General features: G+C 48.1%; 1 protein-coding gene across 1 annotated transcript in view; it reads left to right on the top strand.

Annotated features, from left to right (window-relative positions):
* Positions 1–306: 306 nt before the first annotated feature.
* The window catches only part of GAD1 (glutamate decarboxylase 1), a 33,036-nt gene continuing 13,764 nt past the window's right edge, over positions 307–19,578 (top strand). Inside the window, exons 1-6 of the mRNA XM_054381489.1 lie at positions 307–383; positions 5,268–5,403; positions 7,303–7,365; positions 12,526–12,684; positions 13,362–13,604; positions 16,096–16,186. Coding sequence (XP_054237464.1) covers positions 5,334–5,403; positions 7,303–7,365; positions 12,526–12,684; positions 13,362–13,604; positions 16,096–16,186 — 626 coding nt within the window. The 5' untranslated portion in view covers positions 307–383; positions 5,268–5,333. The remainder of the gene's footprint in view (positions 384–5,267; positions 5,404–7,302; positions 7,366–12,525; positions 12,685–13,361; positions 13,605–16,095; positions 16,187–19,578) is intronic.

Raw genomic sequence — 19,578 nt, 5'->3', positions numbered from 1 at the left:
GAGGTGGGAAATAAATCTTATTTCAAACACAGAGTAAACAGTTGCAGTTCCCTAAAACTGGTAGAGAGCGAACTTACTGGGTGTATTGTCACTTCTGTTATTTTTTCATGCTACAGTTACAGTTCCCCAACTTAATTTTATTGGATCCACCTAGATAAATAAGGTCTTCTGATGAATTTTATTTTGTTATAGTTTAGAAGCAAGGGAGTTCTTTGTTTAATTCCATGTATGCTTTAGGGTACTGAGAATTTGGATGTGCTGCTGCTATTGTTTCAGGATGTGGGTTGTTCTTTGGTTGTTCTTCAGATGAAGCAGATCAAAATGGACAGCAACATGTGCCAGTGTGGATCAGGAAGGGGACATCTTGAAACAGGAAGCCACAAAGTATGTAAAACAATGTGCTTCAGATTAAACTTTTCTAAACACCCTTCATCACAGCAGTGCCGAATGTTCTATCTGGCAGCTCATCTTGAGATGTCTTTGAAATTTGAGTGATGGACGTGATCCTTAAATATGGGACAGTTGGGTATATCAGTGACTGACTGACCATAAACTCCAAAGCAAACTTATCACTCACCATCAACACATTTTTATCAAGTGTCATAAACCAGCAGAAGTTATCTGTAGAATAGGAGCATAAATGCATAGTCTTCACTAGACTTCCATTTCTAGAATTTTCTAGACAGGGCCAAATAATTAAAGCAATAGTTTGTTATTTGTTCTTGGCATGTTCTTTTTTTGTTGTTTTTATTGTACAGTAATTTATATCTGTATTTTTAGCACTGCACATAATACCAGGAAAGTTCTTAAATACTCAGTTCTCGATGTTTAGTGTACATACTGTTGTATACATTTTTAATGAAAGAGCATTCCTCATCCCAACCAGCTAAAACATTCACAGTCCAAACAAAATGACAGTTAAAAGGTGACAGAGAGAACACTCATGGAGAGGAAAAGTCATCATAATTGCTAGAAGGCTAATTTCCTGCTTTGATGTGGATAAATGCATATATAACCTGACTAGAGGTCAAAATAAGAAGAAAGAAGATACATTATGTCACAAATATGCCTCGTATTTGCTTTTCTATTGGCATATAGTTACATTGTGAACTCCTTACAGTGTAGGCAGAAGGTGTTCCTGTCTCTTAAAATATAGTGTGCAGCTCCTAACAAAATGACTCCTCAAATGCACGTACTCCAATATAAATAATAAACAATTTTCTTCTGTTCAAAGTTCACTTCTATACACCCAGAGTTTATTTTATAATCATTGACTGGTCTTCGTTGTTAAAGATATTTCTCATATCACTTTAAGTCCTGTCTTAGCCGGGCTACTCAAGAGTCATGTTTTAGCATGTCCAGTTTGTGGATGGAGGTGATCTTAAAAGATAATCTATGGTCTGGCTTTTTAAATCAAATTCTAACTGATACACTGGTTACAAGCTTCAGCTTGTGTATTTTTCCTGGGTTTTTTCCTCTGTGCTTCCAATCCTCAGTAAATGTCTAATTTCAAATCAAGACCCAGGTCTTCTGGGGCTCCACCCTGCAACAAGGTTCCGTGTGGCCTCTGCCTGCGGTGCACTCGAGCAATAGCCACAGGGAAGGGCCTGACACGGGGAAAACAGCAAAAGGGGACTGAGCAGAAAGGTCAGGCAGCGCAGCTGGAGGGCAGGGCCTTGATCTATCACACTGAAACCCGTACCTCCCTGAGCAGCACTGCCTGGGCGTGTGCATCTGACAAGGAGGATTCAAAGGTCTCAGCTAGTTTGGCCAGTACTGACTGAAGCCTCCAGAGTGGTTTGGGGTCGGATTTTAAGGCAGTCCGTTGCAAATGGGAGTTACCAAGCGTTTCTCTGCGCGGTATATAACCGCGCTGTACATGAGCGAGGAGGGTACCTGTGGAGCCCCAGGGTTTGCTGAGAGGACGAGAAAACGCTTGTAGCAGCGGCTGGGAACAGCCGCGGACGCTCCCGAGCGGTCCCCGCGCAGGCTTTCCTTAGAGGCCCGTGCTTGAGACACAGCACCACCTAGAGGGCACGGGGGCGGGAGAGCGATGCCGGGCCCGGTGGGCTTCGGCGTTTTCTTGCCAGCCTGGGAGAGAGGGGTGCTGCGTACCTGGCCGGGGCGATGCGAGGCGGCTGCCTTTGCAGCCCGGAGCCGTGCCCCTGACCTTGGGCAGGGCCAGAGAGGCGGCAGGAGCGGGGCGGGTGCTGTCCGCGGTGCTGAGCTGGGCGACTGGGCCTAGACCCAGCGCGGCGCCGGTGACACCGAAGTGGCGGAGCGTCACCTTTTCAGCGAACCGCGGAAAGCCCGCTGGTCTGGACTGCCTGCGGACAGGACTCAGCTTCTCCCAGGGTGCAAATGTTTATGTTCAAACATGCCTGTTTACTCCCGCTACAGGCGCTGCTGAGAGACAAGAAGGAAAGAGTCGAGCACACACGCGGTGTGCCACACTGTGTGCCTGCCGGGCACGGACCCAGAAGGGTCGTGCCTTGCAGTGGCTGGAGTTCTTTGTGTGATCTTGCGTCGGGTCTTTGCACTGCGATCCTGCCACCATTTCTGATTCACGTTTGTTTATGTTTGTAAAGACAATTGCCCGAAGTTATTTTGTTATTTCTTACGTCTGTGCTGAGAAAATATTTTGCCCGATTGGTTGAAACCACCTTTAAAAGGATAGACGGGAATAGGTGAGAAAACGTCATGTCAGCTAGGGCTGTTAATACCTTTAAAATGGCTTTTAAAAGGCAACTTTTGTGCTGTCCGTGTTTTCGTTACAGACTGCTGTTTCTAGACAGTCTGCTCGGCAAAGTAATCGTCTTGGCTACTTAATGCTGTCAGTTGGCCGGTCTCCTTTCCAAAAAGGGTTTATAAGTTTTTGCTCTTCACTCGAGTCCTTCAAGAAGGACACATTCCTCCTGCTGGTTGTGCTGCCCAGCACACACACCCGATAAACAAGGGATTACATTCTCTGGCTCCACCAGGCTGTTTCCCCTCGTCCTGTCTCATTGCATATTCCTCCCGGCCCCTTACGAGCCATCTTCGTGAGAAAGGTTCCGTTTAGGCATATGCGTAGCTGCCACGACATGATGAAATGTAGCACCGCGGTCACCACTGCGAAATGTTGTCAAAGCATATCGGATGGAGAAACACAGATTTGGGGTTGTCGGGGGTACAAAAAAAAACCCACGTTATCTTAATATTTCTCGTTTTATCAGAAGGATATCTGGTGTAAAATCGCAATCTAACGGCAACAACTGAGGGCAGGTGACAGGAACCCAGGTGTTCCCCTGCGGCCGGGAAGACAAGCAGAGCAGCGGTGCCTGTACCTCTGCCACCATCTGGTGGTTGCCGGTCGCCGGCCGCGGGCACCACCGGCCAAGACAGCGAAGCACATCGAACCCTTGGTACAGAGAATGGGGGGATTTGCTAAGATATAGCTCACACGGGGCAGGGAGTTTTGCTATGCTACAGCTCACCTGGCTTATTCGGTGCCTGCACTGTTACGCAGGGCAGTGTCGGGGCTGCGGGGATGGTCAAAGCGGGAGTCCGCCGGCGCTCTGCCGCCTGTTAACGCATCTGGCGACCTCGGGTCAAGCCAGTGCCTATCTAGGGAAAGCCTCCGACACCGTCCGCGCAGGGGACTCAACAAGAGACGCGCAAGGCAGACACCCATGCCTGGAGTGCCTCTCCCGCAGCTCCTAGGCAGCCCCACCCGCCGCCCAGGGGCGAAGCAGACCGGCGGTGGCAGGTGGGGCTGGATGAGCCGCCCCTCCCCAACCCGCCGCCCCGGCGGTCCCCAACCCCCGTGCGGAGGGGGTGGTGGCAAAGCCCTGTGACTCATGCCTGCGTCGAAGCAGATCAACCGGCGATTCACTCTTTTAAAAAAGCAAATCCGAGCACTTCTGGAAAAAAAGGTCATCTCGCACTAAATTCCGCGGCGCGATTGGTATTCCGACGTCGTTTCTGGCGGAGTTTATAAGCGGCGGGTCGCTCCCAGGCTGGAGTCACCCTGCTTGCCTAGACTCCGGCAGCAAGAGTGTCCGCTCGCCCCCTCGGTAAGTCTCCTCTAAACAGCATCCTATTTTTTCAAACCTTTGGGAACCTCTTTCAGGATCTGGAGCTTTTTCTCCCCCTAAAACCGGGTTTGCTCGCTGTCGTACCTAGAGAGAGATAATGAGTATTTTGAGACAGAACCTTAGACATTGTATTAACCTGTTACTTCGCTTCCAGGCATTCTCTAGAGAATCTCTTCTGCTTTATGGTTGTTTTCCTTTTCCTCTTAGAAAAGCGAAATATATGTTTTCCATTAAAATATTTGATCCGTCGCGTTTACACGCGGGCGTAAATCCGCCCAGCAGTGGAAATGAATTGGTAGCTACCCACTTGAAAAAAAAGCCGCTAACAAAGCGTTCGTTGGTTACCGCGACCTTCATTTTCTTTACAAGGGGAGTAAAATAAATATCAGGTAGCTACGAGAACAAAGAGACAAGAGGCGCGCTGAGCCGGCAATTTTCGATCAGCGACTCTGTATTGGTTATCGGACCGCCGTCCGCCAGGAAAGAGATGAACATCTGGCGAGGAGCGAGGGCTGGTCCAGCACCTTCCCTCTCCAGACATGTCTTCTCCTGCATTTGTGCCGGTGAAGAGAGCGCAGGCAAGGGAGAGCGATGGTTAGTGCTGGAGCACGTATTGATCCCGATCTACTGAAACATGTGTGTGAAAATACACGTGTGTGGCGCCTGTCATTGGACCTGGGCAAAACGCACCTTTGTGCTGGCGGGGATCTTTCTGTCATTCTTCCCTGAACGCTTAGCCTGGCGTGTGTTTTGGGGCTCGGATGATAACAGAGACGGGCTCCGCGTGGGAGTGTAGGTCGTTTGGGCTGGTAATTTCAAAGCCCGCTTTGTAAACTGGCTTTCATTTGACGTGATCCACATAATTGCCCTGCTGAGCGGCCACCGATGTAATTGCGATAGACTTCATGCTCTACTAAACCCGCCACTCAGGCGCGGGGGGTAGCGCCTTGGCATCCAGCGAAAGGACGATTTTTCTCCTCAGCCTGTCGAGGCATTTCCGCGGCGCGCCCCTTGCGCCCGGCCGCGGCGCAACCGGCTCCAGCCCGCCGGCCTCTGCCTGTCCTGCCACCTCCCCGGGACCTGCGCGGCTCACCGCTGGGCTGCAGACTGCTGCCCGCCGGCCTTCGGACGGGACTCCGGTGCACTTCTCCAGGAGAATGGACTACTAAACCCGCCTTTTCTTCCTTTCAGCAAATTCCTTGCTGCCCACCCCTCAGAGGAAAGCCGGGCTCCGGGGAGTGGGGCTCTTCTGAAGAGATGGCTTCCTCTGCTCCCTCGTCCTCCAACGACGCTCCGGACCCCACCCCAACTAATTTACGACCCACAAGTAGGTTTTATTATTTCCCTCGTTTAACGTGTTTTCCACCTAGCCTTGGAAAGACCAATTTTGAAACGAAACGATAAATCCTTGAAGCCCTATTCCGCACCGTTAAGCAAGGTGCGGAAAGTGCTCTACACAAAGAAACTGCCTTCCTGGTGGGAGCAGGAAAGGTTGGTCCATGGCGAATAAAACACTGAGAGGAAAATCGCACCTCAGCGGCCAGCGCTGCCTTTATCTTACAGCCACATTTGTGTTGTTTAAACAATAAACTGAACCCCCAAATGGCCACAAAATCGAGATGTTGTAAGGAACATAGAGAAAATTAACAGTTAAAGGACGAAGTTACACCAGTGGCTTTAAAGCGGGTGTGCCTCCCCTTACATTTTATAAATGCTAATGTTGCAGCTTCCTTTCAGCCTGCGCTGAAGCCTGTAATCAAGCGAAATTTGGATGGTAATTGTAGCTTTTCAAAGCCTTGTATACCTAATTGCTCTGAATTCGCTTTGAGTTATTGAGGTGTGAGTGGAAAGCAGAGACTGCTGCAGGTGGATAGAGAATCAGTTGATAGCTCTGCCAGGCAATTCAGACCGTCGCCTGATGAAAATAAATAAAAAGGAGGCTCGATGCAATAAAGCATCAGAGACAAAGAGCGGGCAGCAGTGCGAAATGAAAGGTTGTCAGGCACAGCAAAGTGGGAAATAGCTTTTACCCTAAAAGGACTATGGGCTCGAGCTTCAGAGTCACAATTGTCATTATTCTGCATCCAGAATGAATGGGGCAGGGGGCAAACAGCAGCTCTGGGTCTTGTTCCAAGCGTGGGTGACAAGCACTGCTGCCTTCGGCAGAGGTGTCACATGCAAAAAACCGAATTAACCGGGAATGTGGATGAAAACGAAATAACCTCTGACAGCAGCACCCGCCCTGCCCGCCCGGTGCTCCCCGCCTGCCCGTGCGGGAAGCGCACCTGCCAAGAAGGCTTCTTCCCGTGGTCAGCAGCGCCGGGGGCTCTTCCCCAGCTTCCCTCCCCACGGGAGCCCGGCCGCTGCACTCCCCGCCTAGGTGAGCCTCTCCAGGCCCCCTGTCGCCTTTCCTCTTCACGCCACAGGGACCCCTCGGCCCCGTCAGCGCCCTCTTCCCCGGTTCCCCTTGGTGTCGCGACGACCGCTGCTGGCTCTGCGGCTGCTCAGGGGCTGCAGGCGGGTGGCCAGACTCAGCTGAGCCGAGGCCGACGTCCCCACCACCTAAGCTCCGGGCTTCGCTCCCCGTTTCTCCCGCTGACCGGGGCGTGACCAGCGGCGCCTCGCAGGGGCTGGGAGGGAACCTGTCATCTCCGTCGGAACGGGCGCGTCCCCGGCACTGCCCGCGCTCAGGAGCATCTCGGCAGAGTTTCCTTGGGCGTGTAGGGCTGGCGAGTGAAAGGCTGCCGGCCCCGAGGCCACTATGTAGTAGGCCTCCACATGCCGGGTGAGCCGCGGGGCACGGGGAACGCTCCGGAGCAAGGGCCGGGCCGGTATCGTCCCTAGTTTGGCCGTCGGTGGCTCGTTAGTCCGGCGGAGACTTAGTCATGCAAGTCCGATCATGCAGTCAAATACCATTTTTCACCCAATTAATTCCTGAACTCTTTAGTGACCCTATTTCACGCCACTTTATTTTAAGATGCCGCTTCCCTGGAGCCCCGCCAGTAAATTACTAGATGCTTGTGTCCCATATGCCTTTCCTTCTCCTTTCGGTGGGCCAGCTTGTCACCTCGCTTTCACCTGCTCCTGGCGCACTGCTGCGCCGCTGAGCTCGGGAAGCCGCCCTTTCTCCCGGCGATGGGGCTTTAGGGGGTGTGTAGGGAGCCGGGTGGGCGGCACAACGGCCGGGCTCTGGGCCCTAGGGAAACGATTCTCTTCTCTCTTCCAGCTTACGATTCGTGGTGCGGCGTGGCTCACGGGTGCACCAGGAAAATCGGACTGAAGATATGCGGTAAGTCCGCCCGCGCCTCACCGTGCGACACGCTTCACACCGCGCTGCGCGACGCGCCCTGCTTCTGCCGGCGGCAGCCGCCCTCCCGCCCCGGGCCACCGCCGGCCTCGGCTGCCCCCTGCCGGCCTCACAGTGACTCTGCTCCGCGGCCCTGACCGCGACCCACCGGCCGCCGTGCGTTGGCCGAGCCTGAGGGTCTCGCTGCCCCTCCCGCGATAAAACGGGCGTGGGCAGGAGCCGGCAGCCCCCAGCGGGGGAAGGGCAAAGCCCGCCGGGGAGGCCGGCAACAAGAAATGAGCCGTGCGTTTGGCCGCCTCTTACTGTCTGAATTTTCTCAACCTTATCTGAATAGAAAATACGGATCTCCTGGGGGAAAAAAAGATTAACGAGAGCCTTATTAAAGAGCAATTCGTCAGCTTGCTGTTCTGGTAAGATAGCGCTGGCAGCCAGTCAGCGAGCAGGCACACGAAATGCAGGAAGGGAAACAAATGCACAATCAGATCGCAACGTTATAGCAAGAGATTCATTTGCAGATAACAAGCTGTCTTCCTTCTCCAGATTCTCAGCAGCGCCCTTGCTTTCAGAGAGAAACAGTCAAATCTTCATTGTCTGATGGGGAAAATCATTTGATTTAGTCCGTGCCCTTATGAATATAAATTATTTCCCGTTTTCCCCAACTATCTCTTTTTAGGCGGATAGGAAATTATTTCGTGAGAGAAATGTGCCTTTTTTCAAAGCAAATATATATGTAAACCTCTTGCCCTACTTGCCGAAGTCGAATCTCGTTTGCTAAGCGTTTTGTTGCCTAGAAGTCTGAACTGAAAAGGATCATGGTGCGAATGTTTAGCCCTGTGTCTATGAGATATCTCATTGGCACCCGCAGGCGATATTAACTAGTAGTCTCTTAGTTCTATAAATAGCTCCTGATCTGGGTTTAATGGACCGTTTCCCTACCAGTCCCTTCAGTGGCTGGGGCGATGGGCTTTTTCATCATCATTTTAATTTAGCCCGGCAAGCAGAACTGATAAAGTAACGCACCGTTAGGCTTGCTCCGTGTTGCTAGACTACCGGGGTTACAGGGGGACACCGCAGCTTCTCTCCACGAGATCAAATACACTGAAAATTAAATATTCCACCATTTTGGATTTGATAAAGGCAACAGAGAGCGTAGTGGAGGCTTTGTGATGAGAGTTCAAAACAAGCAGGGCTGCTGTATTTTTGGCTCGGTTTTGGTGCTTGGTTTTCCCCTTTCTGGCTCTTTTCTGTTTTACACGGGGGGGGGACCCCACACAAAAAAAGCCCCACCACAACCACCAAACCAAACCAAACCAGACTCTCAATAACAACGGTAGTTCGAAACAATTGAATGTGAACGTGACCACTGCTTTTGCTTATACACCTCTCCCTGTTAACTCCCAATACCTTCACAAAGACAGAGAAAGAAGGTTGCCTTTGGTAAACATATAGTGTGACGTATCAAAGGTGCCAAGAATCCTAATTAAACATGCTAAATAAGTTAACGGTTGACTATTACAGATGCTATCCCCCTTATGCTTACCTTTCACAAGACATCATTCCAGACCCTAAATATTGTGCAGTGATAAAGCTATAGTAAGCCAGGGGGCTCGGAATTGTTCTTTGTGTGTGCATCATGGAGGCATCGATTAATTCTGAATACAAACTTTAAATAAGGTTTGAAGTCAAAGAAAAGGCAAGCCTTGAACAATGAGTCGGTTCTTCCACCTGTGTTGTATATTATGTGTTTGACATTTTCAGTAATTACGTATCCAAGATGTATGTAATTTCTTCTTAAACGACTGACCTATTTAAGGATTAGGTCCTTTCCTTTCTGTTTGAAAGCAGCCTCCTGAAAAGAGCCCTGATGCTGCCACACTCCACGCTCTTGCCTCTGCACGTACCCACTAAAAAAACCCAAAACACCAAAAAACAACAAAACCCACCAAACATATTTTAAAGCGGTTTAATGAACTGTCACGGCGGGCAAAGTATGAGCAGATCTTCCCCATCTTCTTTTCACTCCCACCTCAGCAATTATTATTGCTGTTGGTACCTATCCTGCTAACATTTGCTTGCCATCAGTGGAAATACTCGACGTAGTAAAACTGCTCAGGTGTGTCTTCAGCTGTTTGGCCCCAGCCAGATGATGGTTCCCAGCCCAGCGCAGAAGAGTGGGATTTTAAAAGCAGTCATGTGAGTTAGAAACTCACTTTGTCTCCAGAGTCGGTGGGATTTATGCTGGCAAGTCACGCAGACGGTGCTGAAACCTGGCCGTGGAGGAGCCAGGATTTTCTCAGACGTGCTGCGGGCCCAGCCCGGCATATCTGTCCCTGCAGGGCAGAGAGGCCGGGTTGGGGAAGGGTATCACACACCTGCCTTCTGCGGGACCTGATGTGGAATCATGCCGGATTTATCGTCACCCTGTGGACCGAGGGACTCTCTCGCCAGTCTGGGCTCACTCGGCTTTTTGAAAACACATTCTCTTAAAGCATATCGATGAAAATACCTGTCAGCGGAGTACTTGCGGGAGGTAGCCGCCGCTGCTGATGGGGAAAGCTGCGTTCTCCGCTGCTTCAGGAGAAGCAGCGCGGATGCTATTTTTTTTTTGTGCTGCTGCTTGCTGAATCGCTCATACACCGACCTTGCTTTTCACATAGGACACAGATGAAAGGTTTCCTACAGTCATGTGCTTCCCCTCGGGCGTGGAAAGAGTCATGGATGGCAGGCTGCCGCGGCCCCCTGCCCACTCCCGGGAAGGAGCTCAGAGAACAAGGGGGTCAGGCAGCCCCGAAGCAGGAGGCTGACTCTGCCCCGCTGGACTTCCGCGTGTACTAGGCCTTTCAGATCTGTTAGATTCTGCCGCGGCCGAAGGACTTGGGCAAACGACGGTTATCTACAGGCAGAAGGGATGATGCCGGGCGGCAGAGCGTTCCTCCCTTAGTGTTGGTTTTTTTTTAAATTATTATTATTTTTATTTAATCTCTGCCCTCGAGCCGGTCCACGCGTGGCCGCGCACCACGCTGCCGTGCGAAGCTGCTCCGGCACCCAGCTGATCTCCACCACCGGTTTCGGTGCACAATAACAGGGCCCAGAAGCCCCCGCTGTGAATTCATTTGGGCAAGGGGTGAGCTCGGTGCCCCTGGCGTGCTGTCACCGCCCACTCCCTGGCGCAGATCGAGTTAGGTCAGACCCTTCAGCGAAACCCTGGCCTCACTGAGCCTTATACGAGCCAAGCGGGACGCAATTGCAGCCTCTCTCTGTTACTGAAGTGCTGCCCTCTCCTTTCCCCCGAGCCTCCGAGGCACGCGTGTCCACACGCCGAGAAGAGGCCAGTTGTGGGGGGGCGGGAGTGGGGGGGGGGGGGGGGCAGAGCCGCTGTTGGTTGCAGACGCCTCTTTTCACGTAACTCTTCCCACTGAGCTTCGTCACCGAAAGCCTAAGAAAAAAAAGACAGATGGAAAAATGAAGCTACGAGACCTGGGGAAAAGGAATCTCTCCGGAATTCAGTCTAGATTTTTCGGTATCAGCTGCCCCACCTCAAGAGCAGGCGAACAGCACTAGCTGTTGCAGGAGCTAGTGATCGCGGCAAGGACCTTTAAAAGCAGTAACAACAAACATAACATGAAATATAAAAAGTCGTCGATCCTGCACCGCTACCCTTAACTTAAGCACAAAGAGAATTTCCCTTAAATATTTTTTTCTCATATAACTCCTACTCTTAAAACCATCATAGAAAGAACCTAACAAGCAGAATATCAATACTAAAAGGCAAAACGTGAAGTGTTTTCTGAAAGGATGGGCTTAACATACTTGACTGTGAACTGTGAAGATTCGTTCGGGTGCCCGATTGCTGTAGAAGGGACTGGAGGCTTCATTTTCGGTAGCTCTTACGGGACCATCAGGCTGGTAGCGGGGTCCAAGGCACGGGTATCGTGCCGGGAGCCATTCGCCTAGCAAATCCCGGCTCACTGCCTTCTCTTCGCACGGAAGTGCAGCCCCCGGGCCTGCCTCAGACGCAGAAGCCCCGAGTAGGCCGGCGGGAGGAGCATCTCGCCGTCGGAGCTCCGGGGAATGGGGGCACATAGCTAGAAAGCGGAGGGCGCTGGAGAAAAATGGCGTCTGGGGACGTCCGTGAGCGAAGTTACGGAGTTGGTTTTCCTCTTCTCTGGTAGATATTCGCTGCCGCCAAGAGCTTTCAATTATTATTTGTTTTAAAATAAATTAAACAAACAAACAAAAAAAGTCCAGCGCTGCGGTACTATCTGCCCCAAACAGAGCAGGCTGCTAGCTGCAGCCTAGGAGGTCAAAATCCATCGCTTTCTTTAATAACGAAAAACTTAACACCGGGCGTGTTTTAGAGGGCATGGATGCAATGGGTCAAATCTTGAAAATTAATTGGTCTCCTGCTTTGTTACAATAGACATGTCTTGTTACTCTCCACGGGCCATGCCTGGCGCTCACCGCCGTAATTGTGAGGTGATGGGATGTATTCTTGCCGCTACATCTAATAGCACCAGTTGTGGACAGGTGCTGGGCGCCAGGGATGCGTCTCCGGTGAGAGTTTAGTGTTAGTATTAAACCATCTTTCCAAGTGGAAAATCCGCATCTCCTGAACATGTGCTATTACGTACTTGTAACGGGAAGGTGGGGTTGATGAGTGCTAATGATGTTGTTAAGAGCTTCAGCGGTTCTGGATGCCTGCTTGTTCTCATGCCTTTTGTGTATGAGGACACCATGAGGAGAACTGAAAATGGCCCTGATTTTAAGCACACATCATTGCCCCTGACTGCTAGGTCCATAAACTTCGCCTACAGGCTGTAATAGCATTGACTCATCCTGAACTCTCTTCCAGTAGCTGATTACTGAAGTGGAATCTGTCTGATCGACTTAATAAGAATTTACCACTGCACTAAATGACGAAATTTTTTTTGTGCATGGCTGAGTTTTTGCAGTTGATGGCATTTCGAGCTCTTCTTCCTGGAGGCAAACAATCCCCATAAATACTCTTTTTCCTGACCTCGTTAGTCAGATTCAGAGCCAACACTGCTTTGAACTGTTGTCCAGAGAGCTGCTTTTAGATATTTCTGAACATGTTGGGAAGTGAGAAAACTCTGACCTGTGCACCTTGCAATAACAATGTAGGGTTCCTGCAAAGGACCAACAGTCTGGAAGACAAGGGCCGGATCGTCAGCTCCCTGAAGGAAAGGCAGTCCTCTAAGGGCCTGTTGGCATGCGAGAACAGCGAGAAGGAATCCAGGTTCCGACGCACCGAGACCGACTTCTCCAATCTGTATGCCAGAGGTAAATGCTCTTTACGGCTTCTGCTTGTTCCATCTCGGAGCACGTCCCTTAGCAGTCTGCCCTCGCCCTGCTTGGAAGTGCAGCCACGTTCAGGCCGTGATTTCACTCGATTGTGAGGGAAGCTCTGTGTATTTGTTTGTTTGCTGACGGTGGCACTGGTGATTTGTGCGATTTTCCTGAAATGGGCTGATGTTCTGAAGTTCAGCCCCAGCGGTTCCTCGGGGAGATGACTCCAGATCCAGCCTCCGGGAGGGGAGTAATTTCATGTTTTATTTCCTTCTCAGTAAAATAGCAATGAAATCGCCTTGTGCTGGGCCCTTGACGAGGAGGGTGGGGAAAGGACATTAATCCCTATGTGGGATTTCGGGGGGAAGCGTTGCAGAAGAAGGGCAGGTGCGGGTTTGAGGAGCTTTTGGCCCCCGCGAGGTGAGTGCCCCTCATTGCACAGCGTTGTAGGGTGCATCGGAGGTGCCCTCGTTGTTGCCATGGGCAAGCTATGCTCACTGTTCCCCATAGGGCGAGGGGGGCTGGGAGCCCCGGGAGCAGCGGCGGGCTTCACAGCCAGGCTGCTCCGGGGTGAGGGCTTCGAGGCTTGGGGGAAGCTGCGGATGGCCGAGTTTGGGTCGTCTTCACCTCTTGCTCCCAAAGTAAGCGCTGACAGCCGTTTTGCCCTTCAGATTTGCTGCCTGCCAAGAATGGAGAGGAGCAGACCATGCAGTTCCTGCTTGAGGTCGTGGACATCCTCCTCAACTATGTGAGGAAGACGTTTGACAGATCTACCAAAGTGCTGGACTTCCATCATCCGCACCAGCTCCTGGAGGGCATGGAGGGCTTCAACCTGGAGCTCTCGGACAACCCCGAGTCCCTGGAGCAGATCCTAGTGGACTGTCGAGACACACTGAAATACGGCGTGAGGACAGGTAGGTTCCTGCACACTACCCTGGACAGTGCCTCCTGGGGCTTTTCTTAGTGCCAAGCTGAAGGGAACGAGCTTGAGCCCATGGAGGTAAGACCAGACCCCCTCCACACTCTCGTCTCTGCATTCCTGGAGAGCAGAATCCAGCACTGCTTGCAAGTGTCGGAAATATCTCTGCTCAGAAAGTTAAGTTATTGGTGCTCCATCCATCCCCAGCGGGCAGGGCTGTTTGCAGAGCCCAGAAACAATTTTTAAAGACGTAATCTCCTTCACTTGATGAAATGCGAGCTGCCTCTATCTCCGGGGAGCAGTATAATTAGGTAAATGAGGGCATAAATGACACGGAATTTGCAGTTTTTCTTCTTTATGTTCAACAGTCATGTAATGAAAAAGAGAGACTGAAATCCTAGGAATCGTCAATAAAAGAACCCTGTGGATTTCACCCAGGAGTCCTGCCTGTCCAGATCCTTCTGAATCAGATAGAAATGCCCTTGTATGATCACTGTTTTTACAGGGTGAGCTGTAGTCAAGCTCTAGAGAGAAGTCTGTGTTCTCTCAGGCCGTTTGGCATGGAAAGTTTTGTATCTGTACCATCAGAAAGCTCGGCTGACAGCAAGCCCTGTCTGCTATACGTACGCCGCCAGGTCAGGAAGTGTAGCGATAATGGCGCAAGAACCATGTCCCCACTCCCCGTCCCGGAGCAAGCGTCACGGCTTCTCACGACAGGACAGGGCGAGTGCCGCTGACAGGGAGGGCGTCGGTCGTAGAAGAGGGCTTTTGTTTGAGAATCTCTGTCTGGGACATCTGGGGACTATGACAGATGAGGGACGAGGCGCTGCCCTCTGCAGGTGTGAAACACAACGCAGTGCATTCAAGGAACGAAATCTCGACAAGAAAGGTGGCTGTTAACTTCGTGTCTTTTGCCATTTACCCATGGTGGTTTGGTTTATCCACGAGCGTCAGAGGCATGTTTTGATATTGTGCCCTTAATCAAAGGAGAGCCTGTTTTACTCCCGAACCCCGTGGGTTGTGGAACAGGTGGCCAGCAGCAAAGCCAGTCACTGCGGTCTATGTGCTTGCACCGTTATTCCGCTATCGACTGCGCTAGGATGTTGAGCAAGATCTTCCTCTTACCCGGACGTGCCCTGGAGCTTTCGCGGGACCGGCAGGACCTGTCCCCAGGAGCTGAGATGCAGGTATCCGATCAGATACAAACTCTGTTCAAAAGCAGCATCTGGTGCAGCTTTAGAGTTGTTCAGACCGTGTGACAAACCAGGGCATATGCCCTGTCTTCCCGGTCTCCCCGGCTCACGTTGTTTCTCCAGGCGAAGCTGCAGTCCAACCTCAGGAGACCTCGGACAGCTTTGGGAGGTCTGCGAAATGTCTCTTAAAATAACATTTCAAACTTCATGTTATGGCAAGGGAGCGAAGTGCTGCTTTGCAAAGCAAATAGCCAAGCCATGGCTCCCCGAGGCGGGAGCAGCCCTGTCGCTTCGCTCCTATGTACCGCCAGTTTCCGCGGCACCCAGGACGTGCCGAGATCCGGCAGCGCCGGCAGGCTCACGCCTTCCAAAGGCTCCTGCTGACACCGCTCGGAGCGGATTCTCATTTATTTCTTTATGTCAAAAAGATGATGATGTTCCCAGTGTTGAGCCAAATGCGACGTGACAGGGTCCCTCAAAGCGCCGATCGCTGACCCACCCTCTTGGGCTGGGCTGCCCCCAGCGTGATATCTGTGTGTCCTATCCCAAGGGAGCAGAAATGAGTGATAAATCATGACACTTTCCCCCCAACCCCAAATCCATCATCTTTGTTCAGGAATTTTGTAACTTCATGCTACAAAAGTAGATCCCCAAGAGCCGAGTTTATTGCTTATAAAAGTTGTTTAAGCAAATCTGGCTAAAATACAGGAATATGTCTGACTTCAGTTCGATAGCAAAGCTTTTGTTCATGAGGCGAATCCCACCATTTAAACCACGTGGGGAAAACGCCCATGCAGAGGTGCTTTTGGGGGGCCGTCAGCGCCCTGATACAAGAGGACATTTGCCGCCGGAGCCTTGTGAAACGGGGCCGTGAAGCCCCTCCCCGCCCCAGTTATCTCTACAGCCTCTTTGCAAGGGCAGGATCCTTCCTCTCCTCCATTCAAATGCAAATGGTATCATCACCTGCAGGTTGTTACCGCCAAGTATAGTATATCTCCCCGCGGCCCCACAGTTCACAGCACAGTAGAGGTTAGGGGCGGCTCTGGAGATGGAGTAGTCCGATCCCTTGCACGCATTCTGGAGGTTTACAGGCTCTAGACGGTTCTGAGGTGCTCATTTTTAATTTTAGCGCTAGTGATTCCATACAGAAGCTACTACCAATGCGGTTTTTTCACTTAAAGTGTGTTATGAGGGCAAACCTGTCGTCTGTGTCAGAGGAGCTGGACGGTTTAAAATGGAAACCCTAGAGATATCTGTGGAGTTGTTTCAAACTGCTTTCGATTCTCTTTCCAGGTCATCCTCGTTTTTTCAATCAGCTGTCCACAGGACTGGACATTATTGGCTTGGCTGGAGAGTGGTTGACATCAACTGCTAATACAAACATGTAAGCAGTGTTTTGTCAGCGTCTGTGACTGGTGTTTACAGGGGCTGCTACTTACCACAATAGTAGACATGTCACAGATGTGTATAATTTTATTCTTGAAATAATAATTACTGTATTTTCAACAAAATAATTTTGTATTGTTCTTACTGTGGCAGTAGTACAGTGAAAACAGTTACATAATGTCGAACAGTTTTACATTTCTGATAAATAGAAATGTTCCAAAGCACATGGTAAGCTAAATGATGAGTCTAATATAAAAACATCAAATGTTTCTTCTTTTGGGATGATCTTCTTTATCTTTTCCGGATTTTTTTTTTTTAAGCTTTGTCTCTAAACTAATTCTGTACTTATCCATATATTAACACCAAAATACAAAATATGTATACATAGAATACAGAAGTTAATTGTCTTTTTTTTCCTGTTGACTTCAGACTTAGCAGGCTTGGGGTACCACCTCCTGTTCATTTGCTGGTAATGAAGTGGCTTCTGGGTCACTTAAAAATTATTTTTAAATGTAACATTGAAAATTAATTTGATGATAATGAAGGGATTAGTCTAAGATTCATTAAAGTTGTCCATAAATAAATGGAAGTACAAAAAGGGTAACATTTTACATCTAGAACATATTTTCTTGACCTCAAAATTAATGCAGCCTATACGTAAATGTAAGGTATCATGTTGGACTTTTTCAACAGAGTGTGATTAATAAAAAAAAATCCCAGCAAACTAGAAAATCCTTCTAGGCATTGTGGGTTTGTTTGTTTTTAGTATACATATGCTCAAAAACAAATACTTGCCAGGTAACAAACTGCTCTGTTTTGGTGCAGTGATCTGGGTGTACTTTAACCCTGAAGCTACCGCTGTTTTGGGTAGTTTGTTATTAATAGGCAAAACGCAGGAAATATATCTGCAAATTGCAAAGTAAACAATATTTTCATCAGGCTATTCATGAGTATAGGGTTCATTAAGTATAGCTGTTTTCAAGCAGCAATATGTAGATTATGGAATGTGTCTGTTTTGAGACATTAGAAATTAATAAAAACACTTGAGGTGCTCCAGACAAAACCAGCCTGCTCTTTGTAATAATCATCTTCTCAATGAGTTTTCAGTTTGGTAAAAATTGATATGAGACATTCAGATTTAAAAGTTGATTGGAAAGAAAGCCCAGCAGCAGATATTTAAATTGTAACCCAAGTATTGCAAAGTCCTTTAAAGTGCCTTTTTTTTCCCTTTTTAAACACTACATTTCAAAATGAAAACAAATTGCAAAAAGAAAACTTTGTTTAAAAATTGTTTCTCTATGACAGAAACATTTCAGAGAGTGTCACTTTTTGCAAGTTCTTCTTCTTTTTATTAGCTTAGTTATCCTGTCTTAGTTATCTTTTTGTAATCGTGAAGTCACACGAATCTGATAGGATACAACAGAATTCAGCTCTGTGGCAGACTGTGGTTGTCAACAGTATTAAGAACTTTGCACTCAATTTTGAAAGAGTAACTTTTTATTTTTAAATAGTTCTGTAAAGTGAGTTTCTGATCCATTCATACTTTAAAACAAGAACACATTTGAAAATATGCCTCTGAGAGCGTGAAAATAGAGGATTTGTTTGCTTGTATGAGGTTTAGCAAACAAAATTATACTTTGCTCTCTGTTTATTTTGTTTTCCCAGCAAACCTAGGTCAACGTTATATGATTTCAAGTAACACAGTAATTACAACTAAGGTTAAAGCAAGATGTTTGTAAAATATGATTCAAAGAACTGACAGAGAAGGTTATTAAAAATAGCCATATCATTTCTCTGAGCTCTGAGGGTTTTGAGCAGTGTTGCAGCACAGAAGAGCAGGTTCTGACCTTTACCTAGAAACTGTTATAACCTATTTCAGCTATACAAGATGTAACACACTAGTGACAGTACCACTGAAATATGGTAGGCAATATTTTCCATTTGACGTTTTTTTCTTTTCTGTCTATAAACAATACTTAAAATCATAGAATTATAGAATGGCTTGAATATTTGTGAACAATTACAAAATATGTTTTGTTTTGCAAATGTATTTTGAGTAATTACAACAGTCTTAAAATTTAAATTATCATTAGAAAATTAAATGTCACTGTGAAGGCATTATATTAAACATAATAAGCTTTCCACATTGACTTGGAAGTAATGTATCAATGTGATATTCATAGTTCAATCACTAATCATATGGCCTTCAGGGTGGAAATGGCAGAAGGTTCCATTATCTATCCAGCTCTAGGGCATTTCCTCCCCATGCAGCAACCAGTTGAAGTTAGAAAGCAATAACATTGCCTGGAAGTTCTCTTTATGCCCACTGTTAACCAAGATGAGAACATGGGTATTTTCAGTATTATGCATTTATGCTTATGAAAATATAACAGAAAACTAATGTAAAATGTTTTACCTTTGCTCTCAGAATGCTTTTTACATACTGGCAAACTGGAGAACAGTTTGTTAGAATGATTTGGCCTTTAGTTGAGAGCAGGACTGATCCATAACTGGCCACTATCAGTAAACGGCATTCATTTGTTCTGGTAGTTAAGAGCTGAGACTCATGACTATTTAGTTAGTCCATAGAAATATTTGCACAGGTTGTAACTGTACAAGAAATCTGAACATTATTTTTGTCAGGAGATTGGTTCTACAGTCACACACAAGCCAAACAGGTTTCTGCATTTAACTGAATATTTCAAAATCATTTAAGTTTAAAACATGCAAATTGGAGTGAACTTTAGCAAGACACGATTTTTAAAATCATAGCCATTTTCTGATTTGGCTGCATTGGTCTTACAATTTATAATAAATCTGCAGTTTTTTTGTTTCATTGTCGGTCTTTGGAGACTCAAAGTATTTGATATTTTATATACAAAAAAAAGGTAGCTTAACATTACATGTATTTGTAGACAAACCTTTAAGTCTTCTGGATCATACATAGGGATCAGTGTGCAAGGTCTTTGGACAACAATCGAAACATGTTCAAACTTGTGAAAAAAAAATCAAATTGTCTTCAATGTATCTTTTATTAGGCTTCAGTAATCTATAAACTGGTAAGTTCCTGTTGATTTCAGTTGGTTATTCTGCCTAAATAAAGATTTGAGTGTATCCTAGACTTACAAGGCTTAAAAACAAACGAGGAAAACCCCAATGTTAGCAGATACTAGCTGATTTACTAATTCCATCTTTCTAAATATTGGCAGCCCCAACATTCAAATAAGTGTTCAGCTGTCTGTCTCTGGTGGTTCTAACAATAAAGAAACCCCAAAATAATCAGGCCTCTGAAAATACAATTATGACAATTAAACAACTTACAAACACTGTTTAACCTTAAAGGAATATGTTCTAAACAGTGTGAATGTTTCTCTGATGGACTAAGGGAGC

Source organism: Indicator indicator, chromosome 5 (genome assembly GCF_027791375.1).
Source record: "Indicator indicator isolate 239-I01 chromosome 5, UM_Iind_1.1, whole genome shotgun sequence".
Classification (NCBI taxonomy): Eukaryota; Metazoa; Chordata; class Aves; order Piciformes; family Indicatoridae; genus Indicator; species Indicator indicator.
The sequence above is the reverse complement of the archived record's forward strand: the minus strand, read 5'-3'. Positions and strand labels throughout refer to the sequence as shown.